This window comes from Zonotrichia leucophrys, chromosome 8 (assembly GCF_028769735.1).
Source record: "Zonotrichia leucophrys gambelii isolate GWCS_2022_RI chromosome 8, RI_Zleu_2.0, whole genome shotgun sequence".
In the NCBI taxonomy this organism is placed as follows: domain Eukaryota; kingdom Metazoa; phylum Chordata; class Aves; order Passeriformes; family Passerellidae; genus Zonotrichia; species Zonotrichia leucophrys.
The window spans coordinates 25,949,106-25,972,137 of record NC_088178.1 but is presented as its reverse complement, the minus strand read 5'-3'; the positions used below and the strand labels follow the sequence as shown (position 1 = coordinate 25,972,137).

Genomic DNA, 23,032 nt, shown 5'->3' with positions numbered 1-23,032 from the left:
CAGGAGGATCTCAGCTCCACCGTGGAGCTCCATGGGCTGTAGGAGGGTCTCAGCTCCACCGTGGAGCTCCATGGGCTGCAGGAGTGTCTCGGCTCCACCAGGGAGCTCCATGGGCTGCAGGGGTCCTCACCTCCACCGTGGAGCTCCATGGGCTGCAGGAGGGTCTCAGCTCCACTGTGGAGCTCCATGGGCTGCAGGAGTGTCTCAGCTCCACCGTGGAGCTCCATGGGCTGCAGGAGGATCTCAGCTCCACCGTGGAGCTCCATGGGCTGCAGGGCCACACCATGGTCTGCACCCCAGCCTGCAGGGGAATCTCTGTTCTGGTGCCTGGAGCACCTCCTCCCCCTTCTTCCCCACTGACCTTGGGGTCTGCAGGGTTGCTGCTTTCATGTTCTCACTTCTCTCTGCTCTGTCTGCAGTTGCTCTTGCACAATAAGTTTTCTCCCTTCTTAAATACATTATTCTAGAGCCCAACACATTGCAAGTAGCTCAAAGTGCTGCACTTCGGTGGCTACCCCTGAGCCCAGCGTTCAGAAATTCATTAATTGGGCTGGAACAATTATTTTTGGCTTTTGCAGAGGGAAGGGCTATAAATAATCACCCTGCGAGCCTGTGCGGTGACTTTGCAGCCTCTCTTGGGGGGGGTTGTGTTGGGGTTTTTATTTTTTTTTCCCTTGCTGCTGTCCGACTGGCTTTTTCTTGGCTGCCGAGAGTGGGAGACTTATCTGCAGAAAATGGCATTTGAGTTGATTAAAGCAGCTCCTGCCATTGGCCCAGAGTGCCAAACTTTGTGCAGAAACGGTTGCGCTTTCTGAGAAACCGCCCCGGGGAGCTGCTGGGTACAGGGAGGAGGGGAGGAGGAGGAGGAGGACAACAGGAGGAAGGCTTCCCCAGGCTCAGGGAAGGCAAACAAAGCACAAGACAAAGGATGTGGGGGAATCTTACTGATGAGGGATTGCCAGGCAGAGGGGTGGTGGTGGTGGGCACGGTTCTGTGCTTGCACTGCTCCACCACCAGCAGCTTGCACTGCCCTCACACTGAGGGGTTTTGGAGCTTGGGGAGCTGGGTTTGAGCCAGGCACTGATCCAGAGGTGGAAGCCTCTGCATCCCAGCACCTGCCCCTCAAGCTCACCCATCCAATACCTTTGGGAGCCAAACCACAGCAGCCTCAGCAGAAGCAAACAGCATCCAGTACACCTTCTTTTGTAAGCCCTCTGTCGCATCTAAAATAAATTTGCATGTAAATTGACAGGCTGATTTTAATGTCTCCTGGCTATAGAGCACTGAAGGGCCAGGCTTCCCTTGTAGGTGGGCATGTGGCATGGCCCCCACACTTGCTGGGCTCTGGTGTGGTGGCACAGAGCCATTCCAGGGTGGAGGTGGCAGAGGCATGGGATGGCTGCTTGCAGGGAAGCAGAAACTTAGTATTTCCTTTAAAAAAATAACAAAAAAACCCAGCAGATTTTTTAAAGGATTGAGACTCAATGAAGGGCTGAGAATGGCCAACACAGGACAGCAAACTGGGGTTTTCCTGTAGGGAAGCTGCTCTGTGCCAGGCTGCTGGACACCAGGGCCCATGCAATGCCCTGGGTTTGCAGGAGCACATCCCACATCTCTGTCCTCGCCTGGCAGCAATTCAAACACATTTCCATCATTGGTAGGAGTTGCCATAGACAACAGCCACGAGCCACTGATGTCTTGGAGAGTGTCCCTTTGGCCAGAGCACCCCTTGGTACCTGGATTTGGGGAGCACTGCTGGAGCTGGAGCCAGTGTGAGGATGTGTTTAGGAGCATTTCGGGAAAGGCTGCCAGAGCAGAGCATCTCCCGAGCAGCCTCGCCGTGGCAGCTTTCCTTCGTCATCCATTATTTATTTGATCCTCTGCAAAACAAATTCGCTCCTCGGCACTGATTCTGATGACGGTGCTCATTTTACAAAAGAGGTAAAAGGAGCTGGTTTTGTTCCCAGTCTGAAAGACTTGAACAAAAAGGTGTTTCCTGCCGCCTTCTCTCCCGTACCAGTGAGATAAATCTGCAGAGTTTTAGCGTGGTGGTGAAAATTTTGGAATCTCAAGTAGCAAAACATCGAGCTGCGCTTTCCCTGTTGATCCCCATCTTTCCTGGACTTCCAAGGGTGTTTGCTGGGACAGGATAGGAGGAACCAAGATGCTCAACTCACCTGATAGCTCACAGCTGAAGGTTTCTGGAGGGCATGGCTGTGTGTCCAGGGAGAAAAGGGAAAAGGTGCATCTCCTCCCTGTGTGTGCTCTATGGGTGCACAGAAGAGTGTATGCTTGGGGCTTGGAGCTGGTAGGGTGGTTTCAGAGGCTGTTTGGGGATGTCCTCAGTCACACCAGTGGCCAAGCCAGCTCTAACCAAACAAGCTGGAGCAGTGGGCTGAGCGCTGGGCCGGGAAGTTTGGAGGGAGGAGACGGCGCGTCGGAGGCGCGTTCGTCAGGATGGAAATAACTGTCAGCCCCGTTCAATCTGTCGCCTTGTTCCCGGGGGACAATTGCAAAACAGGATTACTGGTACTTAAAAATTCATAGAAAACGTTTCTTATCACAACGTCATAATTGTTATGACTCAGAAGAGTAGAATTGCCATTTTCCTGTGCCTTTTTCCCCCCCCCCCTTCACTTTTGTTGCATACCCAGTCCCTTGCTGCAGCTGCGGGATCGTCGGCAAGGGGGAAAGAAAGAAAGAAAAAAACAAACCGGGGCGATGCTTTATTTTATGCTAACTGCAGCATTTGACTTGAAAATGATGTCCCACTGGGTCTCGTGGTCAGCGTATTACGGCGTGATGGATGGCTGTCAGAGCGGCCCTGGCTGGCAGATTGCGATGGGTGGAGGAGAACAGATGCCCGGTGACTTCAGGGGCTTTAGCAGAGCCCAGGACTGAAGAGTGGAAAACAAAAGCAGATGGGAGAGCTCTGCTTGGGCTAACTATTCTTCTGCGGCCACGTGTCGGGGAGGGAGGCTCGTGGGGCGGCCGTGTCCCTTCTGTGCTGTTCCTCTGTGGGGAGCTGGGCCTGCTGAAGGCCTGGGTGAACCCCGCTTGACCTGGGGCCTGAGCCTGCGTGCACACCGTCCCTGCAGGTCTGGAAAGGGCAACCTTTCAGCCCTGTGGAAGAGCAGATTGCGCTCCATTTGATGGTTCTTGTTAACCCTTGGCCCTGCTGATGGATCCTGGGCAGGCTTCCGGCGCTGCCCTGTCGGAGGGTGTCTGCTGGTGTGTTTTGTGCTCTGCATGGCATTTGTCTTTGGAGCTGGGCAGGACCCTGTGAGTTTGAGTGGTGCTGTTCTTGCAAGAGCCTGTTCTCAGTGAAACCCTTTGCAGATGCTGCTCTGCAGCCCCTCATCTATTCCCTGTCCCTCCTGCAAACTTTCCTATAATTTCTACCCCATCAAAGGGTTTATAAAAGAACCTGCTTTGCCCCATTTTTCTTCTCACATCTCTATTTCCTCATCTTTTACCCCTTCACTTTGTTCCTACCCCTCCTGCCCATCCAAACTTGGGCAGGTGGCTGCTGCCTTCCCAACTGGCATTTGCTGGGAATTGCAGGGTTAATGGTGAAATTAAATTTCTATGCTGTTTTTAAATTAATTGAATCATCAGCGTGGGTAACGGGAAACAGTGGTATCATAATGTATTTGATATGGGTCTTTAAGTCAGCATTTGCTGTGAGATCTGGAGCACTAGATCTTGGTGGAAGCGATGGCTAACTGATATATTGCAGTTATGGCCACAGTACAAAGGCTCCTGCTCTGTCTTAAAACGTTCAGGTCATGAAGTTGAGTTGGTTTATGGTATGGCTGTTTTCCTTGCGTGCTTCCCATGGTGCTCCTCGATCATACTGGGAAAAACCCTGCAGCTGGCAGAGGCCAGCAGTGCTCCTGGTGTGTGCCTCACACGTCTGTGAGGATGCCCTTTTGGGTGGCAGAGGAGCATTGGGGTTTTGCTCCTAGGAGTCTCTGAAGTTTTTTTCTGCTGTAGGAAGCAGACACAGGGGAAAACATGTTTTTCCTTAAAGAAAACAGTGGAAAGATGGCCCTGGGGTGGCTTCAGGACCTGCCTTGGAGAGGAGAAGCTGTCCAGGCTGAGGGCCAGCACCCTCATGTGATGTCCCCATCATGCTGGGGACAAAACTCCTAGCAGGCCATTGTATGGGCTCCTCTTTTCTTGTCCTTTACCTGGTCCAGCTTGGTGGGACTGCATCTCAGTGTGGTTCCTCGTGGTAAACAGTGGCAGAGGGCTGGTGTTAATTAAAAAGTGGAAAAAAGTAAAGTTTTAGTACATGTTTCGTGGAGCTGCCCGCAGGTTTCCACCTATGAGAGGTTCCTACATCCTACCCTAGCAGCTGTAGCAGGCAGGATGAGAGGAAATGACCTCAAGTTGCACCAGAGGAGGCTTAGATTGGATATTAGGAAAAATTTCTTCACTGAAAAGCTTGTCAAGCCTAGGCTGCCCAGGGCAGTGATGGAGTCACCATTCCTGGCGGGATTGAAAAGCTGTGTAGATGTGGCCCTTGGGGACGTGGTTTAGTGGTGGGCTTGGCAGTCCTCGGGGAATATTTGGACTCGATGTTCTTAGAGGTCTTTTCTGCCATAAATGATTCTATGATTCCCTCTCGTCAGCAACTTCCTCCGGAGATCGCAATTGTATGGATGACCCCGGAGTGCACCTACGGCCACGTCAGCAGCACTGCCTTCCACAGCCAAAATCTCAAGGCTGCTTAACCAACTGAAACCTCTCAGAAGCTGCCTTGATATGAATATTGATCTCCACATTTAACTCTGCTTTGCCCAGTTGATATTGCCCAGGCTGGTGGCAGGGAGGATAAGCAGGCTACAGGATGCACAGCTGGGTTTTGGAACAGGGTTTGGTGGGACACACCAAAAACCTCAGGGCTGAAGAGCCTGTTTAGTGCACTAGTTCAGATTTTGTGTAAAGACTTGCTTATTATTTCTGCTAGTTATGTCTCTAATGAGGTGAGACGTGCCATATGTTGTCCATAGGGAGGGAGCGCCGCAGGTGGGGTGGGGGCTGGCCTGGTGGGTAGTTGTTACACAGAAGAGCCTGAAACTCCCTCAAAAACTCAGATTTGGTGAGCCAAGATTGCAGCTGATCCGTCTGTGCCATGGGCATTGGTGCAATGTCACGTCTCAGAGCCATCTACAAACTGGCAGCCCCTTCTTGCTCTTCATCCACTGTCGTGTTCTCCAGTTCCCATCAGTTTTATCCTTCCTTTCCTTCTTCCCTTCTCTTACCCTCAACAGGTTTTTGCTTCAAAACAAAGTGGTTTTGGGGCCAGGCCCAACCACACAGCTCCTTTGCCTGCTCACAGGAGTGGCAGCCCTGATCTGAGCAGCGCAGGCTGCTCTCTGAGCAGAAGTTTGAAACTAAACCATGGCAGGGTAAAGAAATATTAATTGGTGAGCCCTGAGCTTAATTTGAACAGGACTCTTCTGTTTAAACAATTGTTGGAGCCATAAACCAGAAGCCCTTAATTATGGCTAATTATTTTCTGAATCTATATGGAAGCTCCTCAACATGAGGGCTCCTCTGAACTGCACTGGTTGCATGTTCAGGCATCATCCAGCCTGCATGTCTGTAATAAAATCAGAGGCAGAAGTGGCAGGAGTTGCCTCCAGCCCGGCAGGAGCCTGCTGCCTGCAGTTTCCTTAAACCTAGGGGTCGGGGCAGGCTTGGAGGCTCCCTGGGCAGGCAGCTGGGACCCGAGGACAGGCAGGAGCAAGACAGGAGCTGTTTAGGACATGGACTTTAAACTCTCTGGCATTTGGGGTTTGTTTAAAAACCAGCTAGGTAAATATTTGTGAAGCGGTTGGGATCCGGCTGCGGGGTCAGGCGCTGTGCGCAGCCCTGCGGGCTGGCCTGGCCTCCTGTGCATCCCGTGCTTCCCACGGCAGGAACCATGTCCACGCTCAGCCCTGCCCAGGGGATGGTGGAGGCACTGCAGGGTGCTTGGCAGCATCACTTGGGCCACGTTTCTGTAGGGTGTGGGGTAAAAATGGGTGCTTACTGGAGTGTACCAGTGTGATGCTTCAGTGGAATGTGTTTAGAGCAGGTCTCCTGGCAAGGCTGCACTGTGCATCCCTTCTGTGCCATCCAGGCTACTTCTGGGGGTTGGTGGTGCCTTTTCCTGATGAACCTGGAGCTCCTGCGCTGTGCAGGGGGCAGGCTGCTGGGGGGAATCCTGTTGGGGACCCCCAGTACATAATAGGGCAGGCAGGACCTGTGGCTTGCTAGGGAGGATGGCACGGTGAGGATGGCAGGGCAAGGATGGCACAGCAAGGATAGTGTGGCAGGGATGGCACAGCAGGAATGGCAGGGCAAGGATGGCACAGCAGGAATGGCAGGGCGGGAGGATGGCAGGGCAAGGATGGCACAGCAGGAATGGCAGGGCAGGAGGATGGCATGACAAGGATGGCAGGGCAAGGATGGCAGGGTGGGAGGATGTCACAGTGAGGGTGGCAGGGCAGGAGGATGGCAGCACTGGGGGAACAGTCCAGGCTGCCTGTACACAGCAGCTGTCAGCGCTGCTGCCTTCACCCGCCCAGCCCCAGCCTCTTCCTCGTGGCACAGATGGTTTTAACACTTTCCTGGGCCTTTTTTTTCTATAATTAACTCTTGTTTGCAAGTGGGAAGACACTTCTTTCCTTTTGGCAGAGCCATCAAACTCTCCTCGGCGGTGTGCTTTTTTAAAGCCATCGTGTATCTATCCCCCAACTGCAGTCTGTTGTTTTTACCAGGCTCTTTTAAGGCACTGGGCTGCCCCCCCTTTTTCTCCCCCCCCTTGCTCTTGCCCGGAGGTAAAATCCGCAGGGATTGCAGGCGGAGGAGGCCCCAGCAGCTCCGGCAGGGGAGTTAACAATCCGGCCAAGGCCATACAAAAGCCGGTGCCCGGGGAGGGGGGAACATGGAGGGGCCCCTTCCCTGCCCCAGGAGCCTTTGAACCCCCCTGCTCCCAGCTTTGTGCGGCTTAGCAGGGTGCTGCCTGCACAAAGGCCCCTCGTCCCTCCTGTCAGCTCCGTGCTGCAGCTGGGAAGGGTTTTCCCAGGAGAGGCTGCATCCCATGGAAAGGCTGGTGGGTGCTGAGGGCTGCTGTGGTGGGTGCTGTGTCCCAGTGGGATGAGGGCAGGGAGGAACCCCAAAGAGCCCTGGAGCTGCAGCAGTGCTTGGGAATCTGCAGGGCGGGCAGGCATAGGGGGGTTCTCTCCAGTCTTTACAAAGACCTAGGAAAATTTACTGGAATACTGTGGGATATCCTCTGCTTTTTGGGGAGCTCGGGGTCTGCCTGTAGCTCCCTGTGGGGTTTAGGGGGTTTTGCTCTCAGGGAGGTGAGGCTGCAGCAGCTCTCAGAGCTGGAAGGCTTTTGGGATGCTCAGTTTTGGGTTCTGAGGATGGTCAGCATCCTGGTAGGAATGTCACTATGGAGAGGAGGGTGCTGGCAGGGCTGTGCCACCAGTGTCATGCCTGGGTTTGTGTCAGGATGTTGCAAGAGCAGCTCTGACTGTGAGGAGCAAAGGAGCTGTTCTCTCCTATGGTTATCAAATGGTGGATATAAGACAAAAGAGAAAAAGCCTATCAGGAAGTCTCCACCAGCAATTTGTGGCCATGACCACCGTGCCTGTGCTGCCTGCACTCCCCATCCCGGTCCATCCCCTGAACTCCACTCTCTGCCTCTGTGGCCAGGTGTTTCCCAGCACTGCCAGTCTAAACAAGACCTTGCAGTGATGCTCAGCTCTCTCACATCGCTCCCTCCCCCTCTCTGCTGTCTCAAAGCCTGGGGCTCTTTTTTTTTTTTTTTCCTTTTTTTTTTCCCCCTTGCTCTCCAGACTTTAAGTTTTCCTGCCTCACGTACCAGTTTATTGCTGGGTCAGGGGGCAGGGGTTTGCACGCTGGTTTTATAGGGTCCCTCCAGAGCTGGCTTCAAAAAGCTCCCAGTTCATAAATGGGGGGTTTGTATTAACCACTGTGTTTTGACAGGGAGAGCTGCTCGTAGAAGAGAAATAATTAATGTTTTGCAAGCTTTAAGGGCGATGTGGTTTGGAGTTGCATCTAACAAAACCGCTCTGTGCAGAAAAACAGTGATTTTTTTTTTTAAACCTGTGTTTTTATCAGAAATCCTCCCCTATCCCAATGTGTACCTTGTCAGTTGTGCAACCCCAGGAGGACTTTTCCATGGGGAAGTCCTGCTGCTCAGCTGTGCCTGGATCACCAGTGCCAGCAACACCAAAGCAATGCAGGGAGCTGGTGTTAAGGTAAATAAAACATGAGGCCACTTTGGAGCGGTGTTCCCAATGCCCAGGTTAAGGCAGGAGATAGGCAGTGGAGCAGGAAGGGAGGTGGTGTGGTGAATTCCCTCTTATCCCATGGATGTGTGCCTCTCCTCCTCCAGAACATGCTGAAATGGTTAAAATGCCTCTTCCTGTTCACCCTCCCCCTCCCAAGAAATCCCAGCCTGCCAGGGGAGATCTGCACCCCCTCCAAGCTAGCTTAGCCCCTGGCTTTTTTTGGCAGTGGAGAAAGCCACCAGTTCTTGGGAACAACGCTGAATTACACAGTGGCTTACGTCAGATTTACTCCTCCTGTCCTTTGCTCTAGCTGCTCTATTAATTTTGATATGCCTTGAGCAATTATCAAACCTGGGAAACACTATTTTTGGGGGGCAGCACCTACAAATAACTGCAATAAACCCTGCTGTTGAAAAGGGGGAGGGAGCACCAGACATGGGGCTGTGCTTGCCTGGATTTTGAGTGTTTCAATGTGAATTTTCTTGAGAAACCGTGTGTGTAGAGTGGCTGGGGATCCCTCAGGGGTCTGGAGGGGGAATCACACCCTTTCCCCACCCATACAGCACTTTTGAGGTCCAAGGCATTACCCCCAGGGGAGCAGAGGGTGCGAAGGGGCAGCCTTGGAGCAGGTTTGGGATGTGAGGGCTCCATATGGCTGGAAGGGATTAGCCTGGGGGATTAGATGAGTGGAGAGGAGGGGAAAGTTGCTGCAATCCCCCCTCCCCAAAAATCCTCATCTCTGACCCCTGGCAGATGCACAGAGATGATTTCTGGGGACGATTAGCGCTGCTCTGGGTTTGTCTGTGCCCCTGGAGGCACAGCTGGGTCTCGGTGCTGCCGGGGCCTGGGATGGGATGCTGGGCTGGCAGGTGCTGAGGAAAACTGGGATTGGGATTTTCCTCCTGCCACCGCCTCACACCCACATCCTGCACCTTGCCTGGTGCTTGATTTCCAACCTGAGCTGCTTGCTCAAGCTTTCAGCTTGCCTGGAAAGAGTATCAGTGGTGCTGAGTCCGTGCTGCCCAGGGATGGATGAGCCCAGGACGCAGCCCTTGGGAAGTTGTGTGTGTTGTGACCTTGTTGGTGTCCATGCGCTGCTTGGGGAGGGTCACCCCCACTGCTGTGGGATGTGGGGATGCAGGGTGGTGTTCTGCAGCTCCAAACTGGGCAGGGAAACACTGCAGGGATCCAGGAGGCACCACAGCTCCATTGCTGCGCAGCAAAACACTGCAGGGATGCCAGGATGCAAGATGTTTCGTGGCTCCTTTCCTAAGGCAGGATGTCAGTGACAAGGTCTGCATGGAGGGCAGAATATTTTCACCATTTTTCAGTCATCACCCTGGAAATCGTGGGAATCACGCCAATCGAGGCATGATGGCTTTTCTCCATCATCACTCAGTCACAAAACCCATCTTGCATGGGATTGGGGTTTGCCAGCAGCTTTCCTCATGGTGCTCCAGTGTTGCTGTCCCAGCAATGGCTCCTTGAGAACTGGATTGGCTCTTGGAGTACAACTGCAGCCTCATGAAGGATGTCTAAACCCTTTACTGGCTTTTTGGGATGAATCAAGGGTGCAGAAACATGGAGGGTTGGTTAGTCATGGCAGTGCTCCCAGGTCCTTTAGGATGGGTTTTACTTGGGTAGTGACAAGGACAAAAGCCCACAGGCATCATTGTTAGTGAGCACAGCAGTGCTCAGATGTACTCTGAGTCCATCCATCCCAGTGGATTCAGGTCTCTGAAGGGCTGCCCCAGGTCTGGCTGCTCCCGTGCAAAGTCCACTGCCATCCTCCCATCCTCCTCGCCAGGTTTATAGGATGTGCCGGACTTTGTCCCCGTGCAGCCAGTCACAGCCCTGGGTTAAGTTCAGCTGCCACCTCCACCTCAATTTAAAGCATTTCCACTCCTTCAACAGCATTTTTCATGGAAGATACTGTGCAGAGAAGGCACCATAACGCACCATCAAACATCAACAGAGCCAACACTGATTTCTTTTTTGTTAACCTGCCGCTTTGTTAGGGAAAGGAATTTTTTTCCTTTTTTTTTTTTCTTGTTTTTAAAATTATTTCTTTTTTTAAGGGCTGGCTGTGGTAAAACTTCACAGATCAGCAGGCAAATCCATCAGGGGCCAGTGTGAGCGGGGCTGGATGCTTGGCTGCCTCCGTGGGTGCACAGAACCCACGAAAGGTTTCGGCACTGCTGGGGCAGCGCCGCCGTCACCTCTTGCAGGGCTCAGGCTGGCTTTGTGTGAGCAAACGAAGATGGTGGCCACGAGCTCCTTGTCAGGGACAGGCAGATGGTGTTCACCTGCTCCAGACCAACTTCTTTTTGCCCTTTTGCCTTTGGTGTCGGGGAATAATGCCGGGGCAGCTGCTCGCAGTAAAATAGGCTTAAGCAAATGGGATATTTTGGCATTCAAGTGCACGACAAGAATGGGAGTATTTGCATTAATTCTCTCCTCTCTTTCCCTGCGGCGGGAGAGGATGGAGAAAACTGGGATGTTTTCCCGTGGGGTGAAGCCAGGGCCTGGTCTTCTGTGGTTGGATTGGGGGTGGGAAGTGCTGGATGCTGTGCTGGGGTGTCAGTGCTCCATCCCACAGCATCCAGCTGCCCAGACAATGGAAAAGGATGTTTTTCCTGGGAGGTCACGGTGTTTCCTGCTGCACTGCAAAGGCAGTTGAAGGGAAAGGGGGTCTCACCCTCTTCCCTGGATTCGGATGAGGTTTAGTTACCAGACATCACTGACTCCCCATGCAAACTCACAGCTTGTTTTGTGTCATTTTTGATTGCAAAGAGCAAATTATGAGATCAACTGGCTGAAACACAAGGTGGCAAAAACTAAAAAAAAAAAATTGAAAAATATATTTGTATTCTGCACCCATCTTTAATGGGGAAATTGCTGCCAGGCTCTGGATGCCTTTGGGATGTTTTGCCACTGGGATTGGCAATATCCTCGTTAGTTGTCAGTAAATCCTTTGGACAAGTTAAAACTAGTTTTCTTCAAATGCACGTGGTGCAGTGGTGTGGCATTTTTCTAAAGTCACGAGTTATTATTATTTTCCCTTCTTGAATTGGATTACCAATTTAAATCTAGCTTTTCTTACAACCCCTTCCAAAATGCACGTGGCAGTTTCAATCTGGAGGAAGGCAGAGGAGCAGAGAGCAGCAGGCACTGGGAAGCAGAAGTCCAGCTGCCAACACCAGCAGCCTCCCCTGCACCTCATCACCACATCATTACTAGTTTTTGAGAGGGTAGGCAGTATTTTCCTTAATCCAGCCTTTTTAAAGGCTGGTAACAGAAAGGACTTGATTTTAGCTGTGATGCTTAAGGGAAGGATGGAGGGTGAGCTGGTGCACATGGCACTGAGCATCCAGCCGTGCAATCCCACATAGTCACACCTCAGAAACTGCAGCATGGAGCAAGGGACATCACTGGGAGTGAAGAACTGTGGAACTTCAAACCATCACAACTTTGTAGCAAACTCCAGGAAATTACCTCTCCTGGCAGCTGTACTTGCTGGGAATACTTCCCTTTTGGTTTTAAGGATTGTGATGTTTTTTAAAATCTGAAATTAATCTGTGAGCTTTCCATAAAATCTTGTGTGGGTACATCAGGAGCACCTTTGGGTGGAACCACTGAGTGAAGAAGGGAATGCAGGTTGTTGGTGCAAGGAGCTGCTGGGTGTCCCTCACAGAGCTGAGCTTCCCACACTGATAGATGAGCAGTAGATTAATAGTCCTAAGCAATTGCATTATCTAATGAAAATTTTATATAATTATTTTATATAACTTTTTTGGCAGGTAGACCCTGAAATGGATGGTATTGATTGCTGGAAAAGAGCCTGGCCTGTCTGTTGCTGGAATTATTAGAGGAGAATTGATAGTAATTAATACCTGTGTATTTACAGCATTTTCCAGGGTGCTAATTGCATGGGACCCATTTAAGCTGTTTGGCAGTGGGGAGGGCCCATACACTGGTTCTCATACACTGGTTCTGAGGTGTAGCTGGACTTGGATCTTGTGCAGGGAAGATGCTGGCAGTGGGACCATTAGCTTCACTCCAGGCCAGGGATAGGGCCCACTCCATGGCAAAGCATCCCTAAATACCAGGATTGGGGTGAATCTGTACACCCATCCACATGGTGTGAAGCCCTGAAGTGTTGCAAAGCCCTTCCTGAGTCAGGAGAAGCACTTCCAGCAAGCCCAGCCTCACTTCCCACAAGTTTCCCTTTGTAAACCTCCCCGTGCACACGCGTGTGCAAAACCTAATTGCATTTATTCTGTTTTACGCCTCCCGAGCTTATCCCCCCTCCCCTGCTCTCCACCCCCCCTTTAATTCGGTCGCTGTGAAATTTTTGCAGCCCTGCCAAGTTATTTCCTTGGGATATATTTAGAGAAAGCCAGCTCAGCAGAGCGCGCTGGGTGTTTGTGGAAGGATGTTTGTAAATGTTAGCAGGAACGCTGGCGGGCTGGCGGAGCAGATGTCCGCGAGATGCTACCAAGAGCCTTATTTACAAACTTGTAAATGACTGAAGGGGTTTCCTTCCCGGGGATAAGGGGGACGCCGACTTAAGAGATTAAAATCCTATTGTTTCGTGGCCGGAGCTGCTGTCTCAGATTATCCTTTACAAGGGAGGGGGAAAAGAAAACCAACAAAAAAACCCCGTATTAGCTTGAAACACCATTCAACTGTTGTGCCTTTTTATTTTAATGGTTGGGGGTTTTTTTTAAGGCTCAAGGAAAATATGGGGCTGGGGTTGTTTCTTTCTCCATAAAGGAGAGGGGAAAAGTTGCCGAGCGTGGCTGCTGCTGACCAGGGTGTGTGCTGGAGCTTTGTGTGCCAGGCAGCTCACAGGTGATAGATTTAAAATAAGCACAAAAAGCTTGTGCTGTTGTAGAAGTATAATTAAGCTGAACTTGTGTGCACAGCGTGGTGTCCTATGGGAGCACAGCGATGGCTTTTGGGTGGTTTGGTGATACTGCTATGAGCCCCATTTAATCTGTTTTGGGTTTTTTTTAATATCTTGGGAATACACAAAACTTCAACCCAGCATTCTCTTACCCTAAAATAAACCAAAGCTGGTTTGTTTTGTCTTCTGGAGCATCCAGCCAGGTGGAGAAAGCAGGATGGACTCTGGCATACCCTAACTGGTGTGTCCCAAAAATGCTGAGCCCACCTGAGAGGCTCTGCAGGCACCACGGTGTTGAGGTGGGTGCCACAGTGGGTGCCCGCTGCTGGCACGTGGGCTGGCAGTCTCACTCTCAGAACCTGCAGCAGGCTGGTGTTGTATTTATTTTGGTGCACGTTGATAGAACACAGTCCCTGTGGAGGGGACTGATGGGGACAGGATCTGAGGGTTGGGTCCAGAGGAAGCGGGCGGCGTGTCGTCCTCCCTGGCGTTAATCGGGTTACTCTGAGGTGTGGGAGGGTTCTATTATTAAATTTAAAACCTGGCTATATAAGATGAAGGCAGCTTTAACGAGATGAAAAGGCTTAACTGGAGTCCAATTAAATTCCGTATTACCTGTTTACGCAGCCTGCTTAAGTCCTGACCCGCACGCTGGTTTCTTCTTTAGGCTCCAAAGCCTGTGCTCTAGGCAAAAAAATAAAATCAAAGGAGACAGATAGATACCAGATCACCAACATGGCCTGAGCACCCCCGCGTGCTCCTACCAGAGGCAGCTGCCCTCAAGCCTTGTGCTGCTCCCACAGTGGCTGCAAGGTGTGAGATGCAGCCAAAATCCTCTGGTCCACTCTTCTGGGGAGGAGAGAGGGCAAAAACAGCTAGAGCTCAAAAAGGAAATACCCAGCTATCCTTAGTTTGGTTTTAGGTCTGTGCCATGAAGATACTTTTGCTTTCCCCATCTCACTGCTGGGTTGATGTGGGCAGTGCCTGGACAAGCAGCCAGTGTTGGTGGTGCTTCTCACAAGTGGAGCATCCTTTCTTCTCCCTTGCACCACTCTGGGCATGTTATTTTTATTAAAAGTAAGTGTTTGATGAAAGCCAGCATGGGATGCTGGGGCAAGCTGCTCGCCTGGAGTGTGTGGTGGGGACACCAGTTTGCATTCAATGGCAGAGTTACTACCACCATTTGGAACCTGTTTTTCATAGATGGTTCATAGGAACCACTGCTGGTGTTGGTGAAGCATGGCAGGTTTGGGTGGTGGTGAGCTGGGGCTTGGCTGTCATAATGGTGACACTGAGAGTCTTGCAGGAAGGGGTGCAGTGCCTTAGCCCACCTTCAGGCTGCTCTTCAAGGTTCATAAATTGGGGGAGATGAGGAGGGAGAATCCCTTGGACAACACATCCAGAAAGCTCCTTGGCTTCCCAGACCCCCTCTCGTAGGGTGCTGCCTTTTATTACCCAGTTACCTAGGAGCTGGGGGCAGACACGTTCTGGCAGTGAGGGTGATTTCACCCCACCTGCTCTGGTTTCATAACTGAGCCCCCAAAGCCCGCCGGGCCCTCGTTGGTGCCTCCCGGCCGCGCTGAGGCCTAGTGCGCAGGGCGGGGGGCAGGAAACGGCTCGCCGCACCCTGCGCGCTGCAAACCCTCCCGCCCAGCACAGACCTCAGCCCTGCTGTAAAGAAAGTAAATAAATAAAAGCACTGGACCGCAGCTCCTCCCAGGGCTGGGGGACAGCGGAGGTGAGCCGTGCTCCCGGCCTGGGAAAGCAGATTGGGGTGACATCAGTGTGGTGGGGATGCGCCAGCGGCTGTGGGGCAGCCACGCCGCTGCTTCTTGCCTGCTGCTCTTCAGCTCAGTTAATACAGCTGAATAACCTGGTTTCTCCTGGAGGATTAGGTTAAGAAAACAAGATGGTTTTAATAGCCCTTTTACATCCTGCGTAGATTGTAGCTGAAGACCCTAACCAGCTTTGTAGCACAGCCAGACAGCACATCTTCTCTTTTTTTTCCCTGTTTTCCATAACCTGATGCCAGTGGTCCTGTGCAAGTGGGCTCCTATCGATAATTCAAGTGCCCAGCTCCTGGCTGTGCTGTTTTGTCCGATTTCCATTGCCTCCTGACCTCCATCCTTCTTTATTTGCAAAGCTATACTCGCAGGCAGCGGTAATAAATCAATTAATGACTCTGATGAATCGTTTAATGGCTGACAAAATAACACTACAGTCAACAGCTTGGATCTCTACAGCAGTACCAGAAGATGCTGGTTGACTCAGGGTAGGGAGACGAAACAGAGACTGTTAGCTCAATTAGTGCAATTAGTGTGCGATTTAAAGGCTTAGACGGCATCTGCTGGCGTACCAGGCCGGTGTGTTAACTGAGAGCTTCGCTTTGGAAGCGAAACACGGTGATCCAGATTGTCATCATTCCACTGGCTTCCACCAAAAAAAAGAGGGAAAAATACCGACGTGTGTGGCAGGGAATTAAAAATACATATGTGTGTTTGTGTATATAGCTATGCATGTGCGCCCCAGGAATGCATATATATATTGATTTCCAACATGGGGAAAATTTGCCATCTTACAAAAGGCAAATAAGCTGGCGTGCCAGCATTGCCAGAGAAGTCCTGGCTCATTTCTGGCAGTGGTTTCCGTGTGTTTCAGTGGAAGGAAATTCAGGGTGTCACGTGCCAATGGTGACCTTTGTGTGGCTGATGTGCATCTAGTTCAGTTCCAGCTTGGATGTGGTGGCACAGCAGTTCCATGCCCATTTTCTGCCAGCTTCCATGGCAACTGCTCATTGTCTGTACCTTCACCAGGGAGGTTCGGTGGGTTTTAGATGTTCACCTAAGGAAAGAGCTTTGGAAAGCAAACTGCAACCAAGAGTCCCTAAAAAGAGATTCTGGAACAAAATGTTGAAAATAAACCATGTGGGAGGAGCTGTGTGGCCAAAAAAGCCCTGGAAATGGGTGCTGGAAAGCCCTTGGGTTTGTGCACTGACCCTTAGGGTTTGGGTGCTCACCCTTAAGGTTTGGAAAAGTTGTTCCTGCTGTCTTTTTTTGCCTTTTTTTCTTTCATTTCTGGCATGCCCAAGTGTTTTACAGAGCTGCTCCAGCCACAGCTGCGCTCCCATCGCTTCACCAGGGCTAAAGGTGCCTCAGTGTTTACCTTAGCAGCGGTGATGGGGAGGGGAATAAAAAAAGAAATAAAATGTCACTTCGCAGCCTTGTAAATCATTCATCAAGGGCTGACCAATTTGGCTCTCATCCTACAATATGCTCAGGGTACTTGCGGGTTTTTAATTACCAAGTTCTGCCAAGCGCCACATGTGCGAGGAACTTTAAATCCCCGTTTACGCCGCGAAGGCATAGGTGAGGTTTCAGGGTGTTTAACACGGAAAAATACTCTGTGGTTTTGTGGAAAAATGGGCATTTGCTTCAAGGTTTTCTTTGGCTCCTCTGCCCTTCTCCCTCTGCTCCCTGTTGCAGAGGGGAGGAGAAGAGCAGCGTCCTTTTCCCCCCAGATCCCCAAATCCATGTTCCTCCTCACTTCCCACCACTTTGGGATCCATTTCGCTTTGGGAGATTCCCCAAGCAAAGGATTATAGTGTGCTGGAAATCTCTTGAAACCATAAAATATCACCTTGGCAGCTTTATTGCAGCGCTTGCCGCCTTGGGAGAGAAGCGTTTTGCGTGATAGAGGGTTTAATAAAGGAAATTCCAAATGGGCTCGCTGCAGTTTGGGGCTCAGTCTTATATATTTTTGCATTAAGAACCGTCATCTGCTTTGCAGAGAAACTGCAATATGTTCATGGCCTTGGATTAAGATTTGGTTTTACTTTTATAGCTGACCCACTTGGGGGGATGGAGGGAGGGGGAGAAGTGGGTTCACTCCCTCTCCCATCTATTTTTGCTGCCGTCTGATGTATAAAAAGAGCCTGGAATGGGCAGGCTTATTTTTCCTGCCAGGACTTTTTTTTTTTTTTATTAACTGTAAAAACACTCAGATCTGGCCTTTGCTGCTGGTGGGGGGAAGGCTGTTCAGGATGCCTTGTTCAGGGGCAGGGGAGGGAGCGTGGCGTGGGGTGTTCCTGGGGGTACAGGACCCTGTAGCCTCAGGGGGAATTGGTTATTTCATGAAGGGAGGCTCTTACTGGGGAATCAGCCTCCACTGTTGTCTGTGACACTTGCAGCTCTGAGATGCTGGGGTAGGAAAACCAACCCCTCATCTGGCGTGGTCCTGGCCTTCATCCCACATCCTGCACGCCAACTCCTGCTGGAGAGGATGGTGAGGGGCACGAAGGATGCCCTGGGAAGGCACCAGGCAATGATTAGTCTGGTGCTCCCCTGCCTCTGCAAGGCTTTCTGGTCAGGAATAGCAGGATTGCCGACCAAACATGGGGATCCCATTTTGGCAATCCTTAGTCCTTAGTGATAATCCTTAATTTTGCAGGCTGCCCTGACAGCCTGGCTTCCCCTTTGCTCACATCTTGTGGTTGTTGCTACATCAGAGCCGGGGTTGGCTCTACTGCTGTTGGGACAGGGGGTTTGTTGGGTGAAACCAAGCCTGAGCAGGCTCACATGTACCCTATCTCCTCATTGGATTTCCTCAGTGGAAAGTTTTTCCACTATGGTTTTAGGTGGGTACATCCCTCATAAAAATTGGTGGAGGGAGTAGTTCAGTGGTCCAAATCCAATTAACGCCACTGGGGTGCCTTTGTAACTGCCCTGTAACTGGAATGGGGTCACTTGGTGTTGGGCAAAATGGGATGCACTTGGATGGCACAGGTACTGCTCCTGATCTCACAGGGATGTGTCACCAGCAGTGACTTTTAGAGAAAGATCTTTTTCTTATATTTTCCTTCAGAGCAGGAGCTTCCCATTATGCTGGTGCTTTCCCAGAAGTGAATAAATGCAAATAGGGATGCTGAGAGGAATGAGTGGGTTGTCCAGGTACCCCATGTCTGTCCCTGTCCCTCCTTTTTGGGGCTGGTGGCTCATTCTAGGGAGGCACGAGGGAGAATGTGACTCCACAGGTTGAATGCAATGAATTTGGAAATTATTAATAAAGCCTTGGCATGCTGGTGAGGTCAGGGAAGCGTAATTTTCAAAGGACGGGGCTAAACCAGCGAGCATGGTGGGGAGGTGGGAGGAGAAGCATTTTAAAGCTTTCAATCAGCTTCTGCCTAAAATTACACTTGGTAGATAAGCAAGACTCGGTGCCTGGGTAAATGAATAAACAAACCCCAGAATCATCTCCAGGCTCTGTGTGGCCATCTCCTCGGTGGGTGAGTCACAGAGGCCGGTGTCCCTCCAGCTGCCAGCATCCTGCTCAGGGCTCCGGGGACACCAGGCAGATGGACTCAGTGGGATGTGGCAGGAGAGGTGGCATTTCTAACGTGCTTTTGTCATAACTCTGACCATGTTTGCCCTGGTTTTGTTCCCCGCAGAGCGCAGCTGCTGCCCCGAGTCCCGTGCTTGGAAACATTCCCCCGAATGACGGGATGCCCGGGGGCCCCATCCCGCCCGGGTTCTTCCAGGTAGGCTGTGCCTCCTTCCGCTGCTCCCTCCCCTCCAACCACGCACGTGTTTGCTTTTGCTCTGGGTGTCAGCGCTGTCCTGCCTGTGTTTTGTTGTTTTTTTTTTTCCCCCAAGAGGATGCTAGGGAAGCAGCATGCCTGCACAGCTGACCTGTCTAGGAATAACTTGTGTTCTGCTGTGCTTCCACGTTTGCTTTCTATCTTTTGTGGCCTTAAAGCAAATTCCTTTCTTGCTCGAAGAGGTTACTGTGTATTTACAACCAATGTTTTTTTTCCAAAGCTGCTTGGTTTGTGTTTGGGTTGGGATTGTATTTGTTCTCCAGTCCTAACAGACGTGTGTAATTGAAAACATTCTGGATTTTGATTCCTGAAACTTTTTCCCCCTCCTCTGGTTAACCACTTGATTTTTTCCAAATGCAATCACTGAATGCATTAACAAACCCTGGCTGCGGCTGCAGGCGGGAGTGGGCTCCAGCCAAATCCCTGAATGCCGTGGAGGCACCTTGTAAGCAAATACCCAGCAAAGTCCCCTCGCTCCTTCCTTATCCCACAACAAGCTCTGGCAGAGGAGGGGGTAACATGTTTGGAGTGGTGCTGACAGACAGGATATCAACAAGCACAAAGAAAAGGAGTTTTCAAACCTTGAACCTTGAGGGTTTTTCCTCAAGGAATCTCTTTGCCCGGCGTGAGCTGCACTGGTTTGCAGCAACATAAGCTTTCGGTGCTTTAAAACCCTCCTGCTTGAGGATGAAACACTTGTTCGTGTAAAAAATGGGATAAGAGTTGAAAGGAATATTTGTTTTGGCAAGCTGGGCTTTTTTTAATCTGGGCTTGTGATTTGTATATGGGAGAACTTCTCGGGCAGTAGACAGGCGAGCTCGATAAGGAGCTTGTGATTTATTGTGGCGATATCTGAGCCCGATATCGGCGATTACATTTGTGTGGGAAGGGGGAAGGAGGGTCCTGTCTTTTTTTTTTTTTTTGAGAGAGAGAGAGAGAAAGAGAGATCCCATTTCCTGAACATGCTTCTGACAAAGTAAGAATATCTGATACTGGTGGGGAACCCTAAAACAGGCGAGCCTTGCAGCAGCGCTCGGGGCCGGGGGTGAAGCCAACGGCGGAGATGCGATCTCGCAGGTCAGAGCTGCTGCCAGCAATCCCGGTGCCAAGCTGCTGCTTCCAACAAATGTCTCTCCAAAACGTCCTGATCTCGCCCCGCGGTGAAGCTGACTGTCCTCTGGGGCTTCTGCTTCACGCCGAGCTGCGAGGGCTGCAAAGCTGGCAGGAATGTAGGGCAAGGCGTCGAGAGGATGGGTTGGCTTTCCCAGAGTGGGAATGGTGAGGGAGAGGAGTCACATCTCTCCAGACTTTTACTGTTCGTGCTGCCGTCTCGACTCTTCCTGTTGACAGCCTCCAAGCTGTCCCCCCTTCTTTCCTTTCTGCCCTCCTGTAGCACTTTTGCACTGAGGGTCTGATTCAGGAGCAAACAGCCCATCTTAGCTCCCTGCCTCCCGTGCAGCTGGCACAGGAGCCACTTGGGTAGGGGATGGCTCAGAAGCAGAAGTGGATCCTGAAACCCCAGACAATGTAATAACACCAAGACAGGTTATGCTGCCCATCCCCAGCACTGCTAGAGGGAAGAGAGGAAGGGTGCTGGTGCATATGGCTCACATGTGACATCTCAAGAGCCTGCCTTTCCTGAAAGCCCTCCAACATCTGGTTTCTCCTCCCAGCCCTCGGGATGGAAAGCAGAAGAAAAATCCCACCTTTTAACACAGTCTGAACATCGCCTCCATGAAAGGCTGTCTGATTTATTGCGGGTGCTGGGGCTCATTCCAGCTTCAGAGATGCTGGAGAGCAGCTCTTGCAGAGATGGGCTGGAGGCTCAGCATTGAGCCAGTCACAGTTTGGGGGTAATTTCCTATCTGTAGGAGATTAAAGTGCCTCAATTCAGAGGGCAAAACAAAAAGGTCACAGAAGATAGAAAGGACTTCTCCCCAACCCTTTGTATGCCAGCCCTGGGAGTGAGGGAGGTGGTGCCACCTCAGCCAGTGCCATCCTCATGCCAGGAGAGGGCTCAGGGGTTTTCAGCATCTTGCTCTTGTGCACCAGGGACCTGCAAGGGATATCCCCAAGGGTAGCAGGCATGGCGTGGGCAGATAGTTTTTGAGAGGATTTAGAGAGCCTGATCATGTCCAGGCATGGTGGGGAGTCACACAGGGAGCTGAGGAATGAGTCACCAGCAAAGCTCAGGTAGCAGAAACTTTGCAATGCATGAACCCCCCCCAGCCCTGCATGTGAAGATGTCCACCACAGGCAAAGGGAAAACATTGATATGGACCATTCCTGCGACTCTGCAGCCCAAACACATGTGAGTGAGCTTGGAGGAGAAGGAGTACTCCAGGAAAGGGAGAATCAAGGAGATCTCCAGGCTGCAGCCCCATCCATAACCACTACCTTGCAGTGAGATTCCCTTCCCAGTGCCGGGGCTCAGCAGTGCCCTTCAGGTCAGGGGCCAAGGGAAGTGCAGCCTGCAGAATCTCCCAGAATGATGGGAGAGGAGAGGCCCATGGCACTCCTGGGTTGCTGGGGCATTTCATGGTGCCAGCCAACAGCACAGCATCAGCTGCGCTCTGGACAAAAGGTTGGCTGGGTTGACGGCCAGCATGGGAAGATGCTTTTATTTAAATCTCTCTCTTTGTCCCGTTGAGATGAGCAAACAAACCCTCTGCTCATCCTCCTAAAGGTCATCAGAGGCGTTCCTGCTTTTGTTTTGAAAGCTGGATTGATGCCGGGGTGCAGATCCCTCGCAAGAGGGATGGGGGGATGCCAGGGAAGTACGGGAAGGAAAACAAAAAATTGAAAGCAATTAATGCCACACCTTTACACCACTAAACAACCGGGGGGGGGCCGAGTCAGCAGCCCCCCCAGGCATGGCTGCTGTCCCCAGGCAGAGTGCCTGTACCCCGCGCTGATGAAATGGAAAGTTGACCATAAATCAATGTCGGCGCTGCGTTAGCTATGCATCAGCGGCTCGGCGCCGAGATGCACCAAAACAAAGCACCGGCTGCTCCGTGTTCCCACACTGCCCCCTAATGCAGACAGACCTCGGGAGCTGGGGAGCACGGGGGCTCCAGAGCCCGGGGGGCTCCCCCCACACATCCCCTGCCCTCCCCAGCTCTCCTCCCCACGTCCTGGAGACTTCCCCCCTTTGGGTGAGGTCACCTGTGGGGTGAGGATGGTAAAGCCAGGGACAATAGGAAGGGTCCATGTTGTCCTGCTCCCTCCTTGGATGCCACCATTTTCCCCCTGCTGTCCTGATGTCTCAGTGGGATTTCCCAGTGCTCATCGGGTGCCGCCAGCTCCTGCCAGCCACTTCCATAAAACCAGGCTGCTCTTCCCAAAATCCCGGGATAGAACTTGGTACCAGCCTGCACCAGGCAGGGTTTGAGGGAAGGTAGCCTACAAACTGGAGGAAAGGAAAAGCAAGCATCAGAGAAAGTTTTTTTCTGGAAGTTTAGTAGGATGCCCGAGGCTTTTGTACCGAGCGTCTGGAGCATATGGTGGGATTTGCAGTCAACTTTCTCTCGGGTGCTCCAGCCAGATGGAGGTGACTGTTCTTGGCTCTGGCTGACACGGGTTTGTTTCCTGAAGAGCTTGTGTTAAACATATTCCTTAAAACCAGGCTTGTGCAGTTGGGAGCCCCAGCTGCAGGCGAGGCAGAGCTCCTGCCCACGGCTGCCTTTCTGTGTCTGCGGGGGGAGCTTGGCCCGCCTCGCCTCGCCTTGCCTTGCTGCCTTGCCTTGCCTTGCCTAACCTCGCCGTGCTTTGCCTTGCCTTGCTTTGCCTTGCCTTGCCTTGTCTAACCTCTCCTGGCCTCACTTGTCTCGGGAAGGTCCTCACCCAGCAGCACATGCTGGAAGTCAACCGGGGTCTGTCTCTTTGAGGGCAACTGGAGCATCTCTCCTAAAGCCTCCTTCAGAGATAGCTCTCTTTTTTTTCCTCGTCAACTTGCAAAACATCTCTCTCCTTCAGTAGAAATAAATCTCCTCTCCAATAAACCCAGGCATGGCTTTAATTAATACCCATCTAATTTATTTTAGTGTTTTCTAACGTCAAAACTGGCAGGCAGGGGCAGGTATTTTAAACACAAGATGCCTCCCTATTGCTAACTCGAAACCATCGGTGTCTCGTGGCAGTGATGCTTTGCCTTCTCGTACCATCCTGCCTTGTTCTGCCACCCCCAGAGGTGCTTGAAAATGTTTTTAAATA

At 51.6% G+C, this 23,032-nt stretch overlaps 1 protein-coding gene across 2 annotated transcripts in view; it reads left to right on the top strand.

Moving 5' to 3' along the window:
- SSBP3 (single stranded DNA binding protein 3) overlaps window positions 1-23,032 on the top strand; it is a 54,081-nt gene that overhangs the window by 18,274 nt on the left and 12,775 nt on the right. For both annotated transcript variants that reach the window (XM_064719608.1, XM_064719607.1), the window contains exon 5: window positions 18,671-18,760. In XM_064719608.1, the coding sequence (XP_064575678.1) occupies window positions 18,671-18,760 (90 nt within the window). The remainder of the gene's footprint in view (window positions 1-18,670; window positions 18,761-23,032) is intronic.